At 36.5% G+C, this 24,721-nt stretch overlaps 2 protein-coding genes across 3 annotated transcripts; both read left to right on the plus strand.

The window, feature by feature from the left end:
* The first annotated feature begins 796 nt into the window (after window positions 1–796).
* On the plus strand, window positions 797–6,390 carry kcnk13b (potassium channel, subfamily K, member 13b). Its single transcript, XM_052096596.1, has 2 exons — window positions 797–1,136; window positions 5,492–6,390. Exons 1-2 carry the CDS (start codon window positions 797–799, stop codon window positions 6,388–6,390), a joined length of 1,239 nt encoding a protein of 412 aa, XP_051952556.1.
* A 10,105-nt stretch (window positions 6,391–16,495) lies between these two features.
* On the plus strand, window positions 16,496–23,532 carry LOC127621954 (26S proteasome regulatory subunit 4-like). 2 transcript variants are annotated; one of them, XM_052095788.1, is made up of 12 exons: window positions 16,496–16,519; window positions 16,991–17,043; window positions 17,124–17,177; window positions 17,264–17,360; window positions 17,541–17,665; window positions 17,751–17,936; window positions 18,062–18,190; window positions 19,143–19,239; window positions 19,421–19,610; window positions 19,771–19,922; window positions 20,260–20,414; window positions 23,302–23,532. In XM_052095788.1, exons 5-12 carry the CDS (start codon window positions 17,606–17,608, stop codon window positions 23,434–23,436), a joined length of 1,104 nt encoding a protein of 367 aa, XP_051951748.1. In that variant the 5' UTR covers window positions 16,496–16,519; window positions 16,991–17,043; window positions 17,124–17,177; window positions 17,264–17,360; window positions 17,541–17,605; the 3' UTR covers window positions 23,437–23,532. The 2 variants fall into 2 exon arrangements, with proteins under 2 accessions (XP_051951748.1, XP_051951747.1); XM_052095787.1 differs by lacking the exon at window positions 16,991–17,043 and having other exon boundaries at window positions 16,503–16,519.
* Window positions 23,533–24,721: the final 1,189 nt, after the last annotated feature.

Here is a 24,721-nt window from a genome sequence, read left to right on the forward strand (position 1 = left end):
GTAATCCAAAAGTAATCCAAAAGAAATCGGATTAGATTACCCACAAAATATAATCTACCAGAGTATGCAACTGATTGCATTTTTTGTCAAGGAATTTGTAATTTACAAGTAATCCACCCAGCACTGCTGAAAACTTTCTAAAGAGGAGCATGTTTTGAGCGCTAAAAATAACCTGGTACATCAGACTTCAAATAGCTGTGCAATGTCAAAACCAATCGATTGGACAGTTTAGGCTCGGATCTATAAATACGTGATGTCTGTCTGTCTCAAATGCATAATGCATTTTCGTTTCCCTCTTCAAACTGTGACATTTACAGAGAGCGCTTCTGGACGTCCCAGAACAAATGCTGAAGATTTCCCAACCAGATCGAAAAGGTCATACGCTATTGATCGCAATGATGTATTCCCACCGCGCAATCGGTTCAAATATTGCAAATATGCCTAACGCCCCTGCCAACATGACAATCTACAACTCTTTCGTGTATGTGTGTAGACCCCGCCTGGGATCTGTTCTGATGCCAACTCAGTCACGCGCTGAGCTTGATCCACGCGCGCTCTTGGAGAGGTTGGGGTCAGTCAGCCCACCGCTGCACTGGAGAGAAAAAGCATCATGTTGGGAGATGTTTTCCAGAAAAAACTGGACATTTCGAGAAGAATATTGCGTCGTTTGCACCAGCTTCTGAGATTAGGATGCATTAAAATATCCGGACACAGAGTTCTGTTGTCACAACTGAACAGAAATATGCATCATCCACGATAACCTGGAGACAATGTGCTATAATATTCCGGTTAAATAATGGCTTGCCGAGGTGGTTGCTGCAGCCACGGCATCGGTCCCCTGAATGAAGATAATGCCAGATTTCTCATGCTGGCTTTGTTGATCATCATCTACCTGTTATGTGGTGCAGCGGTGTTTTCAGCCCTTGAGCATCCGAAGGAGAAGCTCGCCAAAGAGAGATGGGCTCAGAGGATCGAGCAGTTCGCCCAGAAGTACAACCTGAGTCAAGACGACCTGAAGAACTTTCTGAGGAACTATGAGGAGGCCAATGTGGCCGGAATTCGTGTGGACGCAACCAGACCTCGATGGGATTTTACAGGGGCTTTTTATTTTGTCGGAACGGTGGTTTCAACCATAGGTGAGACGCATGAAACAGATATCGTAACATAGATAACATTTCATTCAAACCCAACTGCAACAGTCTTACTAAGACAAACACGCCTCATTACAATCTGTTTTAGTCTGTTTTTGTGTTTTAGTCAGCAGAAGCGCAGCAGGCTCATATAGTGCTAAGTGTTATTAACAGAGAACAAAACCATATCGTTTTGTATTAGTGGCACAAGTCATATAAGATTGAGATTTCATCGGTGCAGCGTTTTCGTGAACATCTTTCGTTTAATATCGGACGACATTTTCAGCATTTTAGTTCTGCCTGAAAATCATCTTGTTTTTTTGGAAAGTGAAACCCATTTAAAAATCAGATGTTCTCACAGACACATGGAATCACTGAGAAGTTTATTTTATGTTCATTAATCCGGTAACACTATACATGAATTTCCCCTTTATTAAGGGTTTATAAAGGGGTTATATAATGTCTAATAAGTCATTTACAAATGCATTATAAATCACTGAGAAGTTTATTTTATGTTCATTAATCCGGTAACAATTTACATGAATTTCCCCTTTATTAAGGATTTATAAAGGGGTTATATAATGTCTAATAAGTCATTTACAAATGCATTATAAATCACTGAGAAGTTTATTTTATGTTCATTAATCCGGTAACAATTTACATGAATTTCCCCTTTATTAAGGGTTTATAAAGGGGTTATATAATGTCTAATAAGTCATTTACAAATGCATTATAAATCACTGAGAAGTTTATTTTATGTTCATTAATCCGGTAACACTTTACAGGGATTTTCCCTTTATTAATGGTTTATAAACGGGTTATAAAATGTCTAATAAGTCATTTACAAATGCATTATAAATCACTGAGAAGTTTATATTAGCTTCATTAAGCCGGTAACACTTTACATGAAATTTCCCTTTATTAAGGGTTTATAAATGGGTTATTATAATGTCTAATTTACAAATGCATTATAAATCATTAATATATGGTTATAACAACATTTATAAATTTAGCCCTTCATGCAATAGGCTGACTTGCCAAATAGTGTTAACTTTCATGTTATAAATGCTTAATATACACATTTATTCATACTAGTATTAATCAAAGACATAAAATGCCCTTATTCATACTTTATGGCACAGTGCAGGAAAAAAATTATGAGATTAAAATGAGGGATTATGTTAGTTTGCTACAGCCCGTTTCGTGTTTATTAATTACTATAATGTCAATACTGAACTCTTTGTGTACACAGTTTTCTAATGTTTGCAATTTCTTTATAAATTCTTCATATGTGTCAATTTTGCATTAGGGTACATTTTCATAGTTTGCTAATATTGATTAAGTGTTATTATGCATTTATAACATGTGAGGTAAACTGGCTCACGTTTTGGCAATTATTGCATGAAAGTCTCCATTTTTATTAATGTTGTTATAACCACATATCAGTGATTTATAATGCATTTGTAAGTGGATTATTAGTCATTGATAAAAAATGTTTTATAAACCCTTAACAAAGGGAACATTACTGTAAAGTGTTACCATTAATCTCTATTCGTTTTCCTCTTTTCCAGTGATTATAAATCAGTCTTGTAAAATAAAGTTTAGAAAATTCTTGTAAAATTAAGTAGAAACTTAGGTAATGGGACCTTGTGTAATGGTGAGTGTGTTAGGTCCTATATAGTTTTAGCTTATTTAATTCATGCATCTAATTTCATATAGTGGACCTAAATATTAAACAGAACACTGTTGTTGTTTTTGTTGTTGTTTTTTGTGTGTGTGTTTTTAAAAAAATATTTTTTTGGAAATCAAGATTCTAAATTCAGGTAATTAGCTTCATGGCAAAATATAGACTATGAATATCTGCACAGTGGGAAAAGATCTTCAGAAATGTGCCAGTAGATTTTACTGTACTCTCGCTTTTTAGAGTTCATTAAAATACAAATCTCTATTAACACAAAGTGAATCCCTTCTTAAAAAGTCTGCTGAGCCCTAGATAATGCCATATAGATGCCTGTAATGTAAGAACATGTATTGATAGGTATGTCAAATAGGGCTGTATCGATACAATCAAATATTGATATGTCGCAATACTTTTTCTCACGATATTGTATCAATACTTAGATCCATGTATCCTTACATATAGTGATATTTTCAGTGTGGTCAGAGACGCTTCTATGAGGCATGAAAGAGACAAACTGGTCTTGTAGGATTCATTGTTTCTCTCACGGACATGTTAGACCTCTATCACGTGTTTGGATAGGGCTGGGCAAACATATAGATTTTTTACTTAATCTTCATTTGTATCATCCCGTATGTCGATTCTTAAAATGTTAAGATTGCTTGTCCTTTCCATCTGCAATTCCCAGCAATCAGATGTGTGTAAATACTTCCCATTTGCTACAAAAATTGTCTGTGATATGACCAAACAAACACTACTGTCAATGTCCCTGCCTCAGAGACAACACCATTTTAGCACTTGTTCTACATATCGAAGTAAAAACAATTAACATGTACCAATATGGGGAATAAATGCAATATAATTTATGCGATTTCAATACATCACGTTTATTGATGTAATACATGACTATATTTAAAAAATGCTGATGAACCAAACTAAACAGTCTGTCACCAAGCTGAAGAAAAACGAATGATAAAATACAATTTATAATGTCCATAATTTAACAAGTTAGAAGATCCCCTGTGTAAAGAATAGCAGCATTAGCGGAAAGAGAATTTCTTTCAAACTGCAAGCAAAATGGACATTATAAGTGAACTATACCCAAATTAATTGAAATTAAAAGCAAATGAGGTGGCTGGCGATACCCAGACCTAATGTCAAATGGGTAAAATGAATAATACACATACACACACAAAACATCAGAGGTTAGCCGGCCGTCACCAATAGCAACCTATTTCCAGTGGTTTGAGGTGAGGGGAAAGTGGGGTTATCTGAATGGTGGAGGTTCACGTGGGATTTGGTGCACATGTTGCTCCTTTAGGGACAATCAAGACTCAGTTTCCAATTAGTCTCAACCCAGCTTCCTGCAGCAATATGACATGGCACAGCAGCTGCAGGTACTAATCCATTTGTAGTTCTCCAACAGACTGAAGGTCTGAATTAATACAGCAAAACACAATGTACATATTGCTTAAAGAGGAGGTATGTTGAGTAAATTGAGATCCAACCAGTATTGAATGTGACAAGCATTAATAATATTGCATTAATTAATATTACATTGAGCTATTGAAGTACAAAACTAATTGGTAGTTGATGCATAAGTTGTCAATGGGTATTTCTCTAATTATTACCACCAAGATTTTAGGTAACTAGATTCTAAAACTAATGAATGTGCCAGAATGTATAAGGGAAAGTGTGTATATCTTAGGTCATGTCACCACTTCAATCACCTTTTTGCCATCATTAGTTCATTATTATTGGTCCTGTAGTGACAAAATACACTCACTGATTACTTTATTAGGAACACCTTTACACCTACTTATTCATACAATTATCTAATCAGCTAGTTGAGTGGCAGCAGTGCAATGCATAAAATCAGGCAGATACATGTCAGGAGCTGCACGTAATGTTCACATTAACTATCAGAATGGGGGAAAAAAATATGATCTCATTGATTTCGACCGTGGCATGATTTTTGGTGCCAGACGGGCTGGTATGAGTATTTCTGTAACTGCTGATCTCCTGCGATTTTCACACACAACAGTCTCTAGAGTGTAATGAGAATGGTGACAAAAACTAAAAGCATCCAGTGAGCGGCAGTTCTGCAGACAGAAATGCCTTGTTGATGAGAGAGGTCAGCAGAGAGTGGCCAGACTGGTTGGAGCTGACAGCAAGGCTATAGTAACTCAGATAACACTTCTGTACAATTGTAGTGAGCAGAATAGCATCTCAGAATGCACATCACTTTGAACCTTGTGGAGGATGGGCAACTACAGCAGAAGAAGACTTCGGGCACTTTATTAAATAACTTGTGTTCCTAATAATGTGCTCAGTGAGTGCATGACTACAAATATTCCATGTAGTCTTTTTAATTCAAATCAGGTCATAAAAGTGGCACACATAATTATTTTCCAAATTAGAAAAATACTTTTTAAAATAGTGTTTAGCATCAGATCAGAACACATAACATGTCAACTACCCAAATACGAAGATGACAAATCTGATGGCACTGTAAAGTGGGAATATGGCAAAAATTAACTTTGGTATTGTAGCCAATATTTCATATTGTGCTTCTGTTAATGAAGAAATAAAACAATGCATATTGCTTGCTGTAATAAGCTTGGTAAATAGTAGAAATGTGTAGAAATGTAACATCCTCAATGTTTCTGTGTGTTTGGCGCAGGTTTTGGGATGACAACACCTGTTACTATCACAGGCAAGATATTCCTGATCTTTTATGGGCTCATTGGTTGTGCTGCCACCATTTTGTTCTTTAACCTCTTCCTGGAACGCGTTATCACCGTGATTGCATTCGTTTTGAAGTTCTGCCATGAGCGTAGAGAACAGCGCATAGCCGCGTCACCTCAAAACCACAGCCGCCCCTCTACCAGCTACAGAGAGCGCCGCACAGACAGCTTGGCAGGCTGGAAGCCTTCGGTGTACTGTGTGATGTTCATTCTAGGAGTCGCTGCCATCTTGGTCTCTTGCTGCGCATCTGCATTGTATTCTGCAGCAGAAGGTTGGGACTACCTGGACTCCCTCTATTTCTGTTTTGTGGCTTTCAGCACCATCGGCTTTGGGGATATGGTGAGCAACCAGCGTGAGATGTACGAGGCTCAGGCGGCCTATAGGGTGGGAAACTTCCTTTTCATTCTAACAGGGGTGTGTTGCATCTACTCGCTGTTCAACGTAATTTCCATCGTTATCAAGCAAGTTCTCAACTGGCTTCTGCAGACACTAGAGACTCCTTGCTGTTGCCCAGGCCAAGGGAACCGCCATTCACGGAGGAATGTGGTAGCGCCTGGACACTTGAGAACCCGTCGGGACAATTCCATTGAGACTGACGCAGTCAATGATAGCGAGGCGGATGGACGCCGAATGTCTGGAGAGATGATCTCAATGAAGGACTTTCTAGCTGCTAATAAAGTTAATCTAGCCATGATGCAGAAGCAGCTGTCAGAGATGGCCAATGGGCATCCTCGCCAATTAGGGTCCAGCTCACGCCACAATGAGTTCTCTGAAGGGGTTGGTGCGCTGGGAATAATGAACAACCGATTGGCAGAGACGAGTGTGGATAGATAAGTCTGCCATTTAGAAATGTGAAATTACATTAAATGACTAGTTCACCCAAAAATGTAAATTCAGTCTTTATTTACTCACTCATGCCATATGCTGTTATTTTTCTGTGGAACACATAATTAGAAATTTAGGACAACAAACACCATGAGTGCAAAACACCATAAAAGTAGTACAATTGATTTGCTATATTCCAAGTCTTCTGAAGCCATTTGATGAAGTTGTGTTAGGAACAGGCTAAAATGTAAGTCATTATTCACTGATAAACTTCATCTCTTCTGAAGCTCATGTCTAGCCATGTACAGATTTTAAAAATGGTACATCAATGGACACCAAAACAACAATAGTTTTTGTGTGTAGTAACTGAACACAATGTACAATTTAAAAAACATTCAGGGCACAATGAGAGCTTCAGTGGAGATGAAAGTCTATACAACACACCAAAATGTGGGTCTGTTCCTCACACAAAGGCAAGTGCACAATTCATATGGACTATTTTAATGATACTTTTATTGTGCTTTTTGGAGCTTGAAAGCTTGGTTACAATGAAATGTCACTAAATGGCAAGAGCTGTGTAAGTCAATTTGACAATCTGGCAGGCTCTTGTAACCTCAGAAGATTTATTCTGAGGTTGAGACAGAGAAACAGAGCGACTATTGTTGGGGGCCAGGCACATATGGCGAGATGACCAAAACAAACAAATTTGACAGAAAAGATCCTGTGAATGCTGTGGACAGCTATTTTGATGTGACATTTCACCTGTTTTTAGAACAGTTGCAAAAATAGGATTGTATTAAGTTATAGCACCCCCTAGCATAAAAAATGAACAAAATTTGTTATGTTACCTTGTTATGTTGCTATGTCCACCAGCAAAAATGTGAAAATTGCACTCACAAGATACAGGCTAATTAGTCATTATAGGCCACACCAAAAACATATTTGCTTATATCTTTGGAATGATTGGACACATCAACATTATTTTGATTACTTTTTGTCAGGAGGGTCTGTAGATAATCTATACCAAGTTTTGTGAGAAACGCACTAGGACGAGTATGAAAAAGTAGGTTTTCTAATTAACTGAAATTGTAAAAAAGTTTCTTGTGGAAATGGTAATTCAAGTGACCATATTATTGTGGGGCACTGGTTGATTCATCAAAGCTACAGATTTGTATTGTAGCCTTTACGGTTGTGGAAGTAACGGTTGTGGAAGTATGAGCAAAAACACAAATTAGCTAATTATACTGCCACCGTGTGGCCGATTGTCAAAAATGTTATATGCAGCTTTGAGTTGACACTCTGCTTGTGTATTGTAATATATAACCCTCGGCCAGTCCCAATACGAGTCATAAGGTGCTGAAATTTTACTGGCCATTGGCAGCCATTTTTGTTCATTTGTCAAATTGATTTTTTTAAGAATATGTTAGCATTTGAACCAAAGAAGATGCATATTTAATTTTAACTTTGTTGCTCAATCGGCTGCAAAGTGCCCCCTAGGGGCAAAACTTCCCGACATCTTCTAAATGTCCTGTTGACTATGTGCACCGAGTTTACATTTGAGATGAGTAGATATTGATCAATTACTCAAATCGCATTAAACCAAAGGAATTTTATAGTTAATATCTATGGAACAATTCACCGCTCAATGTATCAGCGGAAAAATTAATTTCGCCTAAGTAGTGGGTGGTTTTGGGATCATGTTGCCAAGTTTGGTTTCTTTACGACTTACGGTCAGACACTTTTAGGGCATAAAAGAAAATAAGAAGAAAAATAAGAAAATCAGTACAATTACAATAGGGTTCCAACAGCTTCTCTACTTGGCCCCCTAAATAAGATGTAATTCACTTTAATGCAGAGTAATAGAATACGAGAAGAGCTTCCTGTTCCTGTGGACCTGACTAATGCTGCATAACTATGTGTTGAGGGATACATTTGGTGTATCCCTGGCTGAAGAGATGAGTCTTTAGTCTAGACTTAAACTGAGAGAGTGTCTGAGTGCTGAACAACGTTAGGAAGACTTTTCCATAGTTTATGAGCCAAATAAGAAAAGGATCTCCCTCCTTTTGTGGTTTTATTAACAGGCCAGAATTTTGCGATCGTAGCGGCCATGATGGATTATAGCGTGATAGAAGGTGGCTTAAATACTGTGGAGCTAGGCCATTCAAAGCTTTGTAAGTAATCAACAGATTTGTAAAATTACTGCAGAATTTAACAAGTATGTAGTGGCAATAAAAGTGGCTGCTATGATTATATTTCTTGGTTCTAGTCAGCACTCTAGCTGCTGCATTTTTAACAAATTGAAGTTTATTTATTGAACCTGAAGTATATCAAGTCATTTCAAGTCATTTTTATTTGTATAGCGCTTTTCACAACACACATCGTTTCAAAGCAGCTTTACAGAACATCATGCTATAACAGAAAATGAAAACGTAATATCTATAAAGTCTTAGAGTCATCGTATTGTTTGATTAAATAAAATTGTGAAATGTGCATAAAAATAAGTACTTAAATAATAATTGTGTTTAGAAACCATTGAGCAAGCCGAAGGTGACTGGGGCAAGGAACACAAAACTCCATAAGATGCTGGTTAATAGAGAAAAATAACCTTGGGAGAAACCAGACTCACTGTGGGGGCCAGTCCTCCTCTGACTAACAGCATTAATATAATGCCAATATTAGTTATTTATGTGCAGTGCAAGTCATGGTTTAAAATTATTAAACTATGTAAGTGTTAAGGGTCAGTGTTTAAACAATGGTTTTGTAAGAACTGTAAGATTAATGACTAATGTCTTTGAAGTTCATCCTGGATTAACTGCAGAAGTTCATATATATATGCATTGTCCTTTATTAGTTGGCTGATGAAGGATTTTGTTGGCAGTTTATTGATAGTCTATGTATTTGATTTTAAGAGTGTAGTTCATCATTAGACTTAGGTGATGCAGGCTGAGGTCAGTGAGGTGCTTCGCAGTTCAACTGGCCGGTAATTTCTGTGAGGTCTATCCTAAATCCAAGGTTCAGGCAATGGCATATGAAGTATCCTGTGTAGTTGGCATCAGTTCATCTTATGAGGTCCATCGTAATAGACTGAAGTGATGTCTGGCTGGCACCAGCTGCATTTTGTCATAATCACTCAGAGACACATAGCAGTGAAGTCCAATACCAAGCAGGAATGGAGCTGGATCCCTCCAGTTTGGTGACCCTGGGATAGGAGTCCCGAGGTTGAGACATGGAAACAAATAGAATAAAATTAGCGTAGATGCCATTAAATGTTTTGCAGCGTTAAAGATCATAATCAATGTTTCAGGTTCTAGCAGACCTAACTAAAGCAGCCTAATTGTGTGGTGAAGAATAAATTATGTTTATACCTGGCTAAATAGACGAGTCTTTAGTCTACGGTAGACTTTAGTGTTTCTGCATCCTGCACCCAAGTTCTCCAGTATATACATCGAGAGTCAAATGATATATTAGCGGCTTATTTTTAGAGGTTTTTGGTCCAAAAATTAGTACCTCTGTTTTGCCACAATTGGGTAGAAGGAAATTTCTAGCCATCAAATCTTTGATATCCTTGACACAAATCTGCTAACTTGGAGAATTGGAAGATTTTGTTGGGTTTCAAAGAAATATAAATTTGGGGACCAAAACGTTGCATAACAGTAAAAAAAAGTATAATTCCATTGTTCCTGATAATCTCTCCCATATATAAGAATATATAAAGAGAAAATCCTAGAGTCCCTAAATCTGATCCCTGTGGCACTCCATTCTTAACTTTAGTTCTGACAATCTGACAGTTTCTCATTTACACTTACAAAGTCAAGTATAGATTCCAGAAAACATCTCCTTTTATTCCACACAAAAAACAGTATATGGCTTTAGAATATCATAAGAGTGAGTAAATTATTAGATAATTATTTTTTAACACTAACTATAGGACTGACCTTCATTGCAAAGACTATATGTGATCAGTTTTGGAAAAGGACAATGAAATAATATACCATCACTCTTATTATATAGGTAAACAGTTTCATACTGAGAACAATCTAAAAAATTTGGACTTGACATTTGAGCTGCTATGTTTATCATTTTAGAGACTTTAATATCCTTAACTGAGCCACTGGAAATTTATAGTCCATTAATTTGCAACCAAACAGATGTACAATTCATTATTAACAAATATGTTGTAATCCATTTCCTTAGTTTCCTAAGGTGTTTTAACTTTGTCAAGGTATGCTAATCTGTTAATTAAATATGCAGTTGATTGGAGCAGTGTTACATTAATGCTCTGGTACAAGAATGGATTATTGTAATAAGAGGGCAATTAGACTACAGAAAAATTGCTCACTTATTTCATCAAACATGAGACAACTGAGAATATGTCTCTGTGATCAATGTGAATACTATAGGCGCAACAACAGCCAACAAGAAATTATTGTTGTATTTGCACTGCATGAATAATGCTGTTAATGTGCTGTTAGCGATTTCTTGGAATAGGCTACCACATATAAAATGTCTCCACTACCTGACAGATAGCACTGAAATAGGTGTCCTGAGAAATCAAACCTGTCTCTGTGACAGACTTTGGCTCTATAGATAACAAGGAAAGTTATCTGTCTGTGAATCATTTTGCGCAATCAGGATAGCATCAGGAAGGCTGAAATGCTTTTGGAGGGCAGGGTTTTGGAGAGAGGGTTAAAATTACAAACAAAATGGCTGAAGTCGCAACAACTTTAATTCATTTAAGCAAAGAAGTTTAGAACTTTCTGTCTTCCCCATTCCTCTACAGGACATTGACACAAATCAAAGTTAAGTTGTATTATAATGACTGTTCTAACATTATGTATTGCTTTGCAGAAGGAACATATTATGAAAATGTATACTGTAGACAGGGTTGGGAGGGTTACTTTTTCAATGTATTCCACTACAGATTACAGAATACATGCTGTAAAATGTTATTTATAGTGTATTCTGTTAGATTACTCAAGGTCAGTAACGTATTCTAAATACTTTGGATTACTTCAGCACTGGTAGATTTTTTTCACTTGTTTTGACTATAAAAACTCGGCCAGTACAGTAAGACAAAATATAATATGTAAGACAAATATCTTAAGTAGTGTTGTTTCTAAAACAAGATAAATCTAATTGATCTTGTTTTAAGGATTTTTTTATATTTTACAGGAAAACAATACAAAAATTATTATCAAGAATATGATTTTTGTTCTAATATCAAAGGTGTTACTAGAAAAAAGAAATTATGATACAATGTGAATTTTCTTGATAAAAAATATGATCGTGCTGGTTACATGTGCATGTAAAATGGCTTGAAATAGCATTTTAGCTTAGCATATAGCTGACAATTTACACAAGGTTTATTTCTATTTCTTCTGCTCCAAACTTACTTCAAACTTACTTTTCTGCCTGCTCGTATGAATGTAACGCATCAAAGTGTTTCACCGCTGTTCAAATGCACTTTGGATCACATCATTTATATGTATAAATGTTTTCCATCTGAAAGGACTAAATATTCAATTAAACAAATTACAATACAATGCAAAGTAATCTCTTCAGTAATCAAAATACTTTTTGAATGTAACTGTATTCTAATTACCAATTATTTAAATTGTAACTGTAGTGGAATACAGTAACTTACAGTTTGTATTTTAAATAAGTAATCCTGTTACATGTATTCCATTACTCCCCAACCCTGACTGTAGATAATGATCCACACAATGAATGAACCCATTACAGTTTGAAACCATTACAGTTTGTTATGCTTTGACAAAATAAATAAATATGAATATCCAAACAGTCGTGTCTTTAATGAATTATGGTCTTTGTTATTGTTTGTGAGTGTGTTTATTCCTGGGGTTGTCAGACACAACATACTCATAATAGCTAATGGTTTTTATCACTTTGTGGCAGCACTCAGACACAAAGATGGAGTGAAACATCTTTAGATCAAATTACCGGAGCTATTGTGTTCCAACACAAACAGGCAAGCTTAGCAACATGATGTTAGGAGGTTGCTATGGAAACTATGATACTTACAGTGCAAGAAGGATATCTTATATTCCCCAGACCCAGATGGTAAAATACTGATAGCAGGAATCCTGTTAGTTAAACATTATGTGCTGTAAGGTTGGGGTACCTTGGCTAGAAATGCTCAGAGCAGAGGACCTCTGTGAAGAGCCTATGAGTCTTTGTTTCTGCCTCTCCAGTGATGTCTCGGAGAGGGCAAAACATCTGCAACTGCAAAACATCTCAAAGAGGGAATCAGATTAAACAGGGTGGAATGAAAAAGATTCCAGTGAATATAGCCCATGACCTATATTCACTAAATAACACTTGACCTACAGTAATAGATGCCAAAGCTATGCAGTCACAGAGACGTAGGTGCAAAGATACTGACAAAGCTTACAAAACTGCCACAATAAAATCAGTGATTTATGTTAGTGATGTCACCAATTTTCAAGTCAGATTCAAAATGTAAAATCCAAAAGCAAACGGTAATCAATAAGATTTATTTATTCATTAATTATTTAACTATTTGTGTTTTTGGATGGTAGGGATGGGCAGATTGATAAATCATCTATACTTCTGATACTAATATTTGAACGAGAATATTAATCCTCACATAAAAATATTGATTCTTAATTTTTAACTAGTGATTTTATTTTTTAGTTACTATGGAAATTAATGTATATAATGAGATTTTTAGCTACAATGCATTAATACAAGTTTGATGCTGCCTTTTAACTGAAAACCAGACCTTAATTAGGCTTTACTTTGTGTTCAGTTTCAGATGGATTATTACAGATAAAGAGCCAAGAGCATGTGATTATGTGTTTCCTCTCTCTATGTGTATACACAAAGGTCTAAGAAAATAAATATACTTCTCCTGTGCCAGCTCCTCCACTGTCCCAATGATACATAATCAGTGTGCATGATTTATTCATCTTTTATTCATTGATTTTAGATGACCAGATGTATGTCAAATATTTTAATAATTTTTAGAAATATACTGAAATATTAAGGGTTGCCTATATGTATTGAATATACATTATTTTATGCACTTTACAATATGTTTTTTTATGCTTTTTATGCTGATTAATGAAATTAACAATGCAATTAAGCCAATTCATAAAACACTGATCGTGTTCAAACTAATGGTATTGCCTTAATACCACCAAATGGATAGTATTCCTTGGCAAATCATTTTGGAACTTAAGAAGGTTACAATATCATTTTTTATAAGAAATAAAATAAACCAAATAAAAACACTAGTCATCACCTTGTGTGTGAGTTTTGCCTACATTTTGTGGGGACCAAAATGTAATTAGCTCAGTATATACACACATACATACATAAATACACTTTTTAACACAAAATTCCAAATTCCGCCATCTCACAAATTTTTTAAAACAAACACATAAAATTTGCATTCACAGACATTTACAGTTCCTCATACTTGCCAAGTTCAGCCAGAACTCAGAGAAATAATTCAATGTCATCTTCCAAAGCTAAACTAAATCAGATTGCTGTTGTGAAAATGAGCAGGGGCTGTTCTAGACACTTTTGTCTGGGGGGGGCCAGTGTGGGGCCGGGTGTGCTTGAAGGGGGGCAACTGTATAATAACATAAATGTCCCCTGTACACATATAAAACATAATTAGCTGTTTTAATATTTGACATGCTATTTTTTAAAGACAACCAAAGATTCACCAAATTTGAGTAAACATTTTGAAAACATAAAAACAAACAGGCCCATGACAAATGTTTCAATAAGTCAATACACACTAACATTCTGGTTTTACCCACAAACATTAAGCCATGTTGCCGTGCTGATTTTTAGAAAGACTAATGCAGTGAAGCGAGAGCGAGGGAAGTGAGCGAAGGAAGTGAGCGAGGGAAGTTTCTGTTGAATAGCCTACTCTGCTGTATGCTTCATGCAGATTAATTTCCCACAATTGTGACGTGACTTCATAAACCCCACCCCCACACAACTCTAATGTATGATGGATGTGAAGTTAGGTAAATTAAGCAGTTTTGAAAAGTTGTACTGAGATTTAACAGCATAATACTTGTCCTTCATTTTCACACAGTTATAGCCTATACGTTAACTGTTATGTTGACATTTTTGTTTGTGTAAATCTTGAATAATCCTTTCTAACAACTCATTCTAATGAAAAAAAAAATAAAATAAACATACAAGATTTATACATATGCCTCTGAAATCAATCTCTAAAACATTGTTTTCTCATGTGCAAAAATCAATAATTAGTTCCACAAATTGACATCAGCCTTCAACGTGCTCCAAGTGATCGAGGGTTAAGTGTGTTCCAGTTAAACCCAATGCTTGTCTATCGCCAGTGGTGGACACTCGCATAACGTAAGCAGTGACGGACATCCAAGTCCATGAGACAGCGTGAAGTTAGGGTGGGAAGGGGATACAAATTTGAAATGGAACGGTGCACTTATTGAACACAATTGGTGTGTGCCTCTTATTAGTGAATGCTGTTGCTTGCTAATATTAAGCTCAATTCTCTGTTATTGAGCACATGTGTGCCTCTCTAAGTATTAGATTGATAAATGGTGTTCATAAAGAGGACATTGTGTTTGTTATCTTCCCTGTAAACTATTTAGTGCTTCTCTTGCATTTCATTTGCAAAAGCAGCAGCAGGATCAACTCCTCAGCTTTCTTCTGGTTAGTTACGCATTTGCTTTTTATTCATGCGCCTGTACATAACAGTAGCCTACTAATATTAATCTGTATATATTATTAGGTTGATGTGGAGAACTGGTGTATAAGAGCCTTTCTACTGAAGGTAAGTTATTTATTTGGGCTTTAGTGGGGTGGTTTATAAGGGTTCCAATTTTATGTTTTTAAGTGTATTCATAATAAATGTGCCATTGCAGGTGCGGTGTGGCCCTGTACAACACTACAGCAGTTTCTTCATACCTCTTCACATCTGTTTCAGCTTTCTGTTTCATCATAGTCATTTGTTTGTTTTGCCAATCTTGTTGCATTACATTTGTCTAGTTTCTGCATTTGTAAAGCGCAAAAAATTTAAATTAAATTATAGTTAATTGAAGTACTGTTGTTCAAGAAATGAAAACACGACAGATATATACAAAACATATTTTATAATGAATGCTTGCCAAATAAGAGCAATCTCTAACGAGTTGGGCTCAGGTGCATTCAATAAGGCAGAAAATCAGATCCAAATTGGGCTTCGTGATAATAATGTGGGAAATTGTGCTAGAAAAGTAACTTAACTTACATTTACATATATAATCCACATAAACTTGAACTAAAACTTGTGCTGGCAGGTCCAAAAATGCAAAACTGATGCTGAACTTCTAGCTTATCTCCAGAATTTGTTGGCTCGTTATTCGTTTGACATTCGGTTTCTCCAACCCGCTCTCTGGAGCTGACAATTTTACAATGGTATTACTTGGCACAATTAGTTTAAAGAATATATGAATATATCATACAGGCATAAAACACTGAACTCAAACAGTCAACGCTGCTTATAGCAGGAGAATTATGCTTAAAAATTATCTGATGGGCTTTCTTTAACTAGTGCTTGTAAGGGATCATCTGAAAACTCCACCCACAGCACTAAAACGTTGAAGGTGCCCAGGTTTTAATTTATTAATTCGTTCAATTAAAGTGTAAGTTGTGCATACAATCTTGAGAATGTGTAAATGTTTTTATTTCATTTTTCATTTTTAAATAAAAGTGTTTAAGACAAAACATATGCAAGGCAGCATTGAACATTTGGATACCAGTGACATTTTAGCACAGTATGTGGACTTTTCAGACGATCTCTTATGAACCATAAGGGAATGCTTAATAAATATTGAACTTGAATACAATTTTAAACCTGCTAAATATTATTATGCCTTCATAATCCATTGAGACACACACACACACACACACACACACACACACACACACACACACACACACACACACACACACACAATTTGTTTGGTCTATTTATTATAATGTGGGGTCACTGAACTCTCATTAACGCTCCAATTTAGGCCATGAATAAACAATCGCGTTTCTCGTTAGGCATCTTTTGTCCCATGACGCTCTCCATAGTGACGTTTATTGTTAGCGACCAGAGGTGAAAATGGTGAGTGATCAAGCAGTTTATTTACAGAAAGATCATTTTCTCTTCACATTAATTATGTTATTTACAGATGCAATGTATGAAAACTTTGAACCGACGTAAGAACGGTGTTTCCGGTGTGTATTAAAGGACAGGATGAACCACATCACAAATATGATTTCATTTGAAAGATTAAAGCGTCTTAAAAACATTACAATTCAACAACTAACCCGCAAAAAAAAAACAACAAAAAAAACTTTTAGATATGAAAACATTTACATAATTCAAAGTTACTCAATTAAAAAATACTCAATTATTTAACTCAATATGTGTGGTCTAAGTAATGTTTTTGACATCTTAAGATGTACTTTCAACTGGACTCTGACAATACATTCTGGAATGCACAGACACAGTCATAATATAGTATCAGGTTTCATTATTTTGTCAAGTTTAATTATTACTCATCCTAAACTTTTCATCCTAACCTGCTAAAAGGGACACCAAGGACATAGCCAGTCCTCCTGGAACAACTATGATTAGTAATCCACGTAAGTGTAATGCTATTGGTGGTTTTTTTTTTTTGCAATCATCTGCTTAAAACATGAATCATTCCTGTTTCTCATCACAGGGCCAGAGCCAAAGCGGAGGACATGGACCAGGAGGTGGAAAGAAAGATGATAAGGTGAACAAAATAACATGAATGTTTTAAAATGGCCAGAATTTCACCTCTTTTGATCCTATTTAGTGGTGATATCTGTCATCTGACAGGACAAGAAGAAGAAATATGAGCCGCCCATTCCAACTAGAGTGGGCAAGAAGAGGAGGAAGTCCAAGGGTCCTGATGCTGCCAGCAAACTGCCTTTAGGTCAGGAACTGACCTCTCCTGTTTAACCCCACAGTACATTATGGTCAAATTTTATTACCTTGGTTTATATCATTACAGGTTGTTATTAAGACTTGAAGTAAATTGTGATACAGATCTAATTTTGCCGCAAGATTTTTGTGTCATGTAAATGTTCTATGACGTCTCTCTCTCTCTGTGTAGTCACCCCTCACACACAGTGTAGGTTGAAGGTTCTGAAGCAGGACAGAATTAAAGATTACCTGCTGATGGAAGAGGAGTTCATCAGGAATCAGGAGCAGATGAAACCTCTAGAGGAGAAACAGGAGGTGCTATCTTCATCCATCTCCATCTCTGTTTTCTCTCTATAAATGTCTTTCCTTACATTTCCATTTCTGTTTTCTTTCATCTTAGGAGGAGAGGTCAAAGGTTGATGACCTCCGAGGTACCCCCATGTCTGTGGGGAATCTAGAGGAGATCATTGATGACAATCATGCTATAGTTTCGACTTCTGTGGGTTCAGAGCACTATGTCAGCATTCTCTCATTTGTCGACAAAGATCTGCTGGAGCCTGGCTGTTCCGTCTTACTCAATCACAAGGTAAAACATCCACCAGGCCAATCAAGACTTCTACCATGAGTCTGGATACATTTTTGAAGCCTTTTGGATGCGGTTTTCTGTTCTCTGATTGAAAACTTTTGAAAATGTTTATTTGTTGCTTATAGGTCCATGCTGTTATCGGGGTGCTGATGGATGACACAGACCCACTTGTTACAGTAATGAAGGTTGAGAAGGCTCCACAAGAGACATACGCAGACATCGGTGGACTGGACAATCAGATACAAGAAATCAAGGCAAGCAGTCTTTATTGGATTGGAAGAGCAGATAAACTTTAGACAGGGTTCCCATGGTCATGAAAAACCTGGAAATATCAGGAAATGTAAAAATGAAAAAAAAAAAAAAATTCTCCCCAATTTGGAGTTCCCAATGCGCTCCAAGTCCTCTTGGTGGTGTAGTGACTCGCCTCAATTCGGGTGACGGAGAACGAATCTCAGTTGCCTCCGAGACCGTTAATCCGCGTATATTATAACGTGGCTTGTTGAGTGCATTGGCATCCACGCACAACACACCACTTGCCCCACCGAGAGTAAGAACCACATTATAGTGACCACGAGGAGGTTAACCCAACATGACTCTACCCACCCTAGCAACCGGGCCAATTGCCTGCTTAGGAGACCTGACTGGAGTCACTCAGCATGTCCTGGATTCAAACTTGTGACTCCAGGTGTGGTAGTCAGCGTCTTTACTTGCTGAGCTACCCAGGCCCTCCATCATGGAAATTAACAACCATTAAAAGTAATGGAATATTTTTTTCTCACTATGCTTGGATCTAAAATATTTTTTTTTGCCAAAAATTGCTCTCTTTGATTGCAATCACTAAAGAATTGTTATCCAATAATAATGAACAACTGAAACACGTTGTTGATTGTTTTTTTTATTGAGTTATTGTGCTCTCTTGTGGAATCTGATTTAAAAACAGATGCCTTGTAGACCCCCCACCTGAAATATTGTCTTTAAAATTTGAGTATAATTTGAATTTTGGTATTTAGTTTCTCAGTCTTTTTTTCTTGACACTGTTGTCAACATACCTTAATGTTGGCTCCAGAAACCATCAAGCCCTTATATTAAACTTTTATAAATTTTTTCTTTGTAATTTTTTGTGTTCTTATAATTAAGTAGTCTAAAAAAAAGAAAAGAAAATGCCTGTTGCGAAACTAATGCTGTGGCTGTTCAAATGAACCACAGGAGTCCGTGGAACTACCTCTGACACATCCAGAATATTATGAGGAAATGGGGATCAAGCCTCCCAAAGGAGTCATTCTCTATGGCGCCCCTGGAACAGGTGAGTTTCAAAACCATTAATCTGATTATAATTTCATTAACTTGATCCATTGATGACATTTAAAATAATTTGATGACCAAAAAATGCTATTTTGACAATGTTGTTGTACCTAATGGTGGTTAAGGGATGTGATGATGACATCAGAAATATCGTTCTAATGCATAATTGTTCTGATGCTCAGGTAAAACCCTCCTTGCTAAGGCAGTGGCCAATCAGACTTCTGCAACATTCTTGCGGGTCGTTGGTTCAGAGCTGATTCAGAAGTATCTCGGCGACGGCCCTAAACTAGTACGTGAGCTCTTTAGAGTGGCTGAGGAACATGCGCCTTCTATCGTCTTCATCGATGAGATTGACGCTATTGGAACTAAGAGGTAATGCAATATTATGGATGTCCAATCTATGAAACTGTATGAAACTTTCAGAATATGCCTGCAGTGTATAAGCAATTTAGGTCTTAATTGAATATATTCTGTAATTCGATGCCCTGCATGTGGTTTATGGTTATGGTATACCTTGGATACTTCTTTGCAGATATGACTCAAACTCAGGAGGTGAGCGTGAAATTCAGAGAACTATGTTGGAACTCCTCAACCAACTGGATGGCTTTGACTCTCGTGGAGATGTGAAGGTCATCATGGCTACCAACAGAATAGAGACCCTCGATCCTGCCCTTATTAGACCAGGTAAGAGACTAATGGCTACTGCAGGTCAATGTCTAAGTAAGGGTCATCTCTTGAAGTTTTCCCTTTCCCCTCTGTGGCAGAAAAACACATTAGATATCTACAGCCATATTCATGTTTTAGAGTGTATGTCGCTGTTAATGGTTTTTCTGGTGGCAAAGAGATCTAAAACATTTTTGCTAATCATGTTTACAAGGAAATTACATTTTCTTTTCCCACTAACTGCTATTTTACTTTTTAGGCAGTTCATGCTGACCTCAAATTCACAGAGATGCTAGAAAGGCTGATATTAGATGTGTCTGCAAAGATTTTTCATCTCTTTGCTGTCTGCCCACCTCAGGTCGCATCGACCGTAAGATTGAGTTCCCGTTACCAGATGAGAAAACCAAGAGAAGGATCTTCCAGATCCACACCAGCAGAATGACTGTGGCAGAGGATGTGACCTTGGACGAACTTATACTGGCTAAAGACGACCTTTCCGGAGCCGACATTAAGGTTTGCTAAATGGTCCATTATCCTGAAATCAAATATGGCTTTAACTTTGTTTAAAGGAAGTGTTTATTCACTGATAGATGTACATAGGCCTGGGTATTGATACAGATTTCACTATTAGATTCCATTTCACAAGCTCCCGATTCCCTTTTGCTTGCATATGAAAGACATTATGTCCCAGCTAATGCTGTTAATTATACAGGGGACCTTCTAACTAAGAAGAGTACGAAAATATTAATTTGACTAATTATATTTTTTGTTTTTCATCATTTGTCACATTTTAGCTTTTTAAAAATTTACAAATCCATGTATTCAGCAATAAATATGATATTAGATTACAAATTATATTTTGTTAAATGTGTATTGATTAATGCATAGTTTATAGTAATTAAGGACTTGCATTGATTTATAGAACAGGAGCCAAAAATTGGTACTGTCTCTTTAAGAAAACCAGCAGTTGTGTAAAGAGCATCGGTAAATGAGCGCATATTAACAAGAGAGGACTCGAATGGCTTCTACGTCATTTGTGCTATTCGTGATTGGAATTAAATGTGTATGTTTTGTTGTTTTTGATCAACAGTTGACTGTAAACATCAAAAAGGGTATTAAAGGAATAGTTCACCAAAAATTGAAATTTGCTGATAATTTACCTTCAGGCTATCCAAGTTGTTTCCATATCCATGAAGAGTCTCTTTCTTCATCAAAACAGAATTTAAGATTTTTAGGATTTAATTTCAGGCCTCCTCCTTTAAACAATGCAAGTGAATGTACTGGTCCAAAATGCGTATTTGGGTTGCATCAAAATAATCCACACAACTCCAGTCGACATTAAGTTCTTCTGAGCCCATATGATTTATTATTTTTAGAAACTAAACAATACTTCTATACTTTTTAACTTCAAATGCTTGCTTCTGTACATCTCTGTGACACACGCTCATGAGAGGGATGACGTAAGCTTTTGGTAAGGTCACGCATCACATGGAGGAAGAGGCAGGAAGTGTGTCATTGTTTACATGAGAAACTTGCACAGACCACAGACCAAACGCCGTTCACAAACCAAAACAATTTAAAAAAAATATTAAATAAAAAAATTATTTCCAAATAATAATAATAAAAAGAAACATTACTGCAGTAAATAGCCATCCTTTATTTCGGAGCAATGCCATTGCATTATCTACTTTTTCGTTTTCTTCAGCAGAAATATATAGGCTATTTGACTGTCAGGAATTCAAGCCACACAAGTTGTAGTTAATGAAACCAAGTGTGAGAGCATTTACTGAGATTCACAGGGTTTACACTGTGAGATCAATGGTACAGGTGATGTCACACAGAAGAGAAGCTTCACAAACTGAAGAAGAGGTAACAGACAAAATAGCAGAGTAAGCACTAAACAGACATCGACAAAGGTCAAGAGCAGATACAGACAGGTAAATAAACACTGCGTGAGAGCAGCGTGGTGAAACTGCAGTCCTTTGTTATTAATGCAAGCAGTGATGAGCGAGTGAATTAGAAATCTGGAGCACTGTGTGAGGTACAGAGCTCGAGGGAGGCGTAACAATGACAAAGTTTTCACACATACCCGAGTTCGCTGGAAAAACTTTCGATGGTCTGTAATCCTCAAGGGTAAAATTTCACTGCACACCCTCCAATATTTGAGAGAATGTAGGGGTGTACTGATATCCAGCTTCAGCGCAATAAGCCAGAGCTTCAATCACTCATGATCATGTATATGCAATCGATGAAATGTTAATATTTTTCCCGGCGTGCATTTTCTTTGGGTTTCTGAAGGTTGAAGCATCCAGGATACACACACTAAATGACCATTTTGAACAATACGCTTATACAAATCTACAGCAAAGACAATTCAACTTTTGGACAGTGCCCCTTCTCTTGTAAACAATGAGGTGCTTCCTGACTCCCCTTTGGACACACACAGTAAAAATTAGATCTTGTCCAGAATGTGCAACTCTACAAAGCAAATAGATCACTCACATATGAGACCAAATATTCTCACTATGTGACGAAAAATGTCTGTGATAAGCCACACTGGTTGGCAAATGTTCAGATTTCACTTACCAGTAATTTGGTAGTATATTGGCGACCAAAATACCAATATACTACGATGTGCATAAATCTGAATGAAATCTGAACAGATTGAGAGTTGCACATTCAGGAAAATGGGATTTTGGGATTTAAGAATCGAGATTGTTCAAATGAAGATCATGATGCATTGGAAAATCAATATTTTACCCAGTCCTAATTGTACAACTAAATCCTAGAAATAAACTTTTATAGCAAAAGAGCAGCAATTTGTGAAATATGCAGTATGTTTTTTTTTTGTGCTGTCTAAAGCATTACAGATTTAATTTGAAAGTGTTGAAGAAAAGCTCTCCTGCCCTCTTGTGGTGTTTTTTTTTTCTTCTCCATATCATTTTTTTGAATGTACTGTCAAGATAGTACATGGTAAGACATAATGAGGATATGAACACTTGGTCACTGCATTTGTTCTGCTGATTGATTACTATCCAATCACGAAAAGACCAATGGTAAATGCCCTCAAAGACTAATGTGAGCTGGATATTAATCCAATCACTCATTATTACAGAATATTTGCATAGGGCTTGCGTTTCGCATTAACAAATTAAGAAACCGATGCATGTTGTAGGAGAGACTGAACTTTTCTCTTCATTTATTTGATGCAGATAATAAAACTGAAAAGGTCTGGAATTGAAGGTTGGGTTTGTATCCATTTGAAGGAGACACATTGATGTGGCCAAGTGTAAATGGAATGAGCTTATTCAATTGGATAGCAATCCGATCAGTAAAAACACACAAAGTGACCAAGTGTAAATACCCCCAATGAGTTGTTCTTAACATCCTATTTCTGCAGGCCATCTGTACGGAAGCAGGACTCATGGCCCTCAGAGAACGCAGAATGAAGGTCACCAATGAGGACTTCAAGAAGTCTAAAGAGAATGTTTTATATAAGAAGCAGGAGGGAACTCCTGAGGGTCTATACCTTTAATGTTTTTCCATTTTAATTTCTGTGCTAAAATGTGTATGCTTGGCAAAATTTTGTACATGTGAGTTTATTTATGTCCGTTTGATTGGAAATTAAATCCTGGAACCATAGCAGAGGGATTGTATTGTTTTATTTTCATAGCCCTCAGAATGAGATTAATGGATATGACTCTTAACCTTCAGGTCATTTTTTATTTTTAAGAAGTTAATTAGAAAGGGACTGAGCACTTATACCACCAATCAAACTATTAATTTCTCTGCAAATTATGTTTTTTTTTTTTTTAATGAAGTTTCTCCGAATTGAACTGATATACATAACAAAACGAGCATTTGTGAAGAATATCAAGAAGCCAATGTTAATCCATTATGTTTTATGTTCTACTCCACATCCTTTCATTTTAATGTTCTTAGCTTTAAATTTCTAAGAATTTTACTGAAAAGCTTTTTCTCCTGAATTCTTCTGATCTTCATTATTCTAATTATCTGAAAGTCACAGTAACAGACAGTGCCTGCAGACAAAGCACATCCTCAGAGAGAAGAATGATTAATTTCCCTTCAAGAGAGGTTCTGCTAATTACTAGAGGACCAGTGTCATCTCTCCTACTCCACACTTCAGAGATTGACATTATTAATGCAGGTTTTTTAGATTGTCCCATCTCTGTTCCCTTAAATTATTTAAAATGACCACATCACACACTGTAGGTACGGTCTCTCAAGAAGCATGTGCCACAGCTCTTGTTTGTCTGCTGTGTCAATTCCTTTTAAATACTAGTATGTATAACAAATGGAGCACTCTAAATGAAATACTAAGAATTTTTTCTCATTTTAAACGAAATGCTGCACAAAAACGCTTCCCGAATCCCATGAATCCCAAACAGTTTGAAGGCTGCCTTCTGTTTTTTTTATTTGTTTTATTTATTGACCTCTGCAAAGCAGTATTAAGAGTGATGAAAATGCCTCCCTGATTTAAAGGAGCCATTAATGAAAGCCTTCTGTCAGCAGAAAGCAGCGATTCTGCGGCCCTTCACAAGATCTGTACTGCACACTCCTCAAATCAGTCAAAGGAGACAGCCACTACCTAAACATCAATGCACATTCAGCAAAAAGGGACGAACACGTGTACTGCAAAAGCTGTACTCAGACTCCATCTGTCTGTCTGAAAAATCCTGTGCATCTAAGTGATCTTCCACACCAAGTTCACTCAAAGGACACTAGGTGTCATGTGACCATTTTCGTATGGCAAGATGTAACAAGGCCATAAAATTTTTTTTATGAAATAGAATGAGTTT

Source organism: Xyrauchen texanus, chromosome 28 (genome assembly GCF_025860055.1).
Source record: "Xyrauchen texanus isolate HMW12.3.18 chromosome 28, RBS_HiC_50CHRs, whole genome shotgun sequence".
NCBI lineage: Eukaryota > Metazoa > Chordata > Actinopteri > Cypriniformes > Catostomidae > Xyrauchen > Xyrauchen texanus.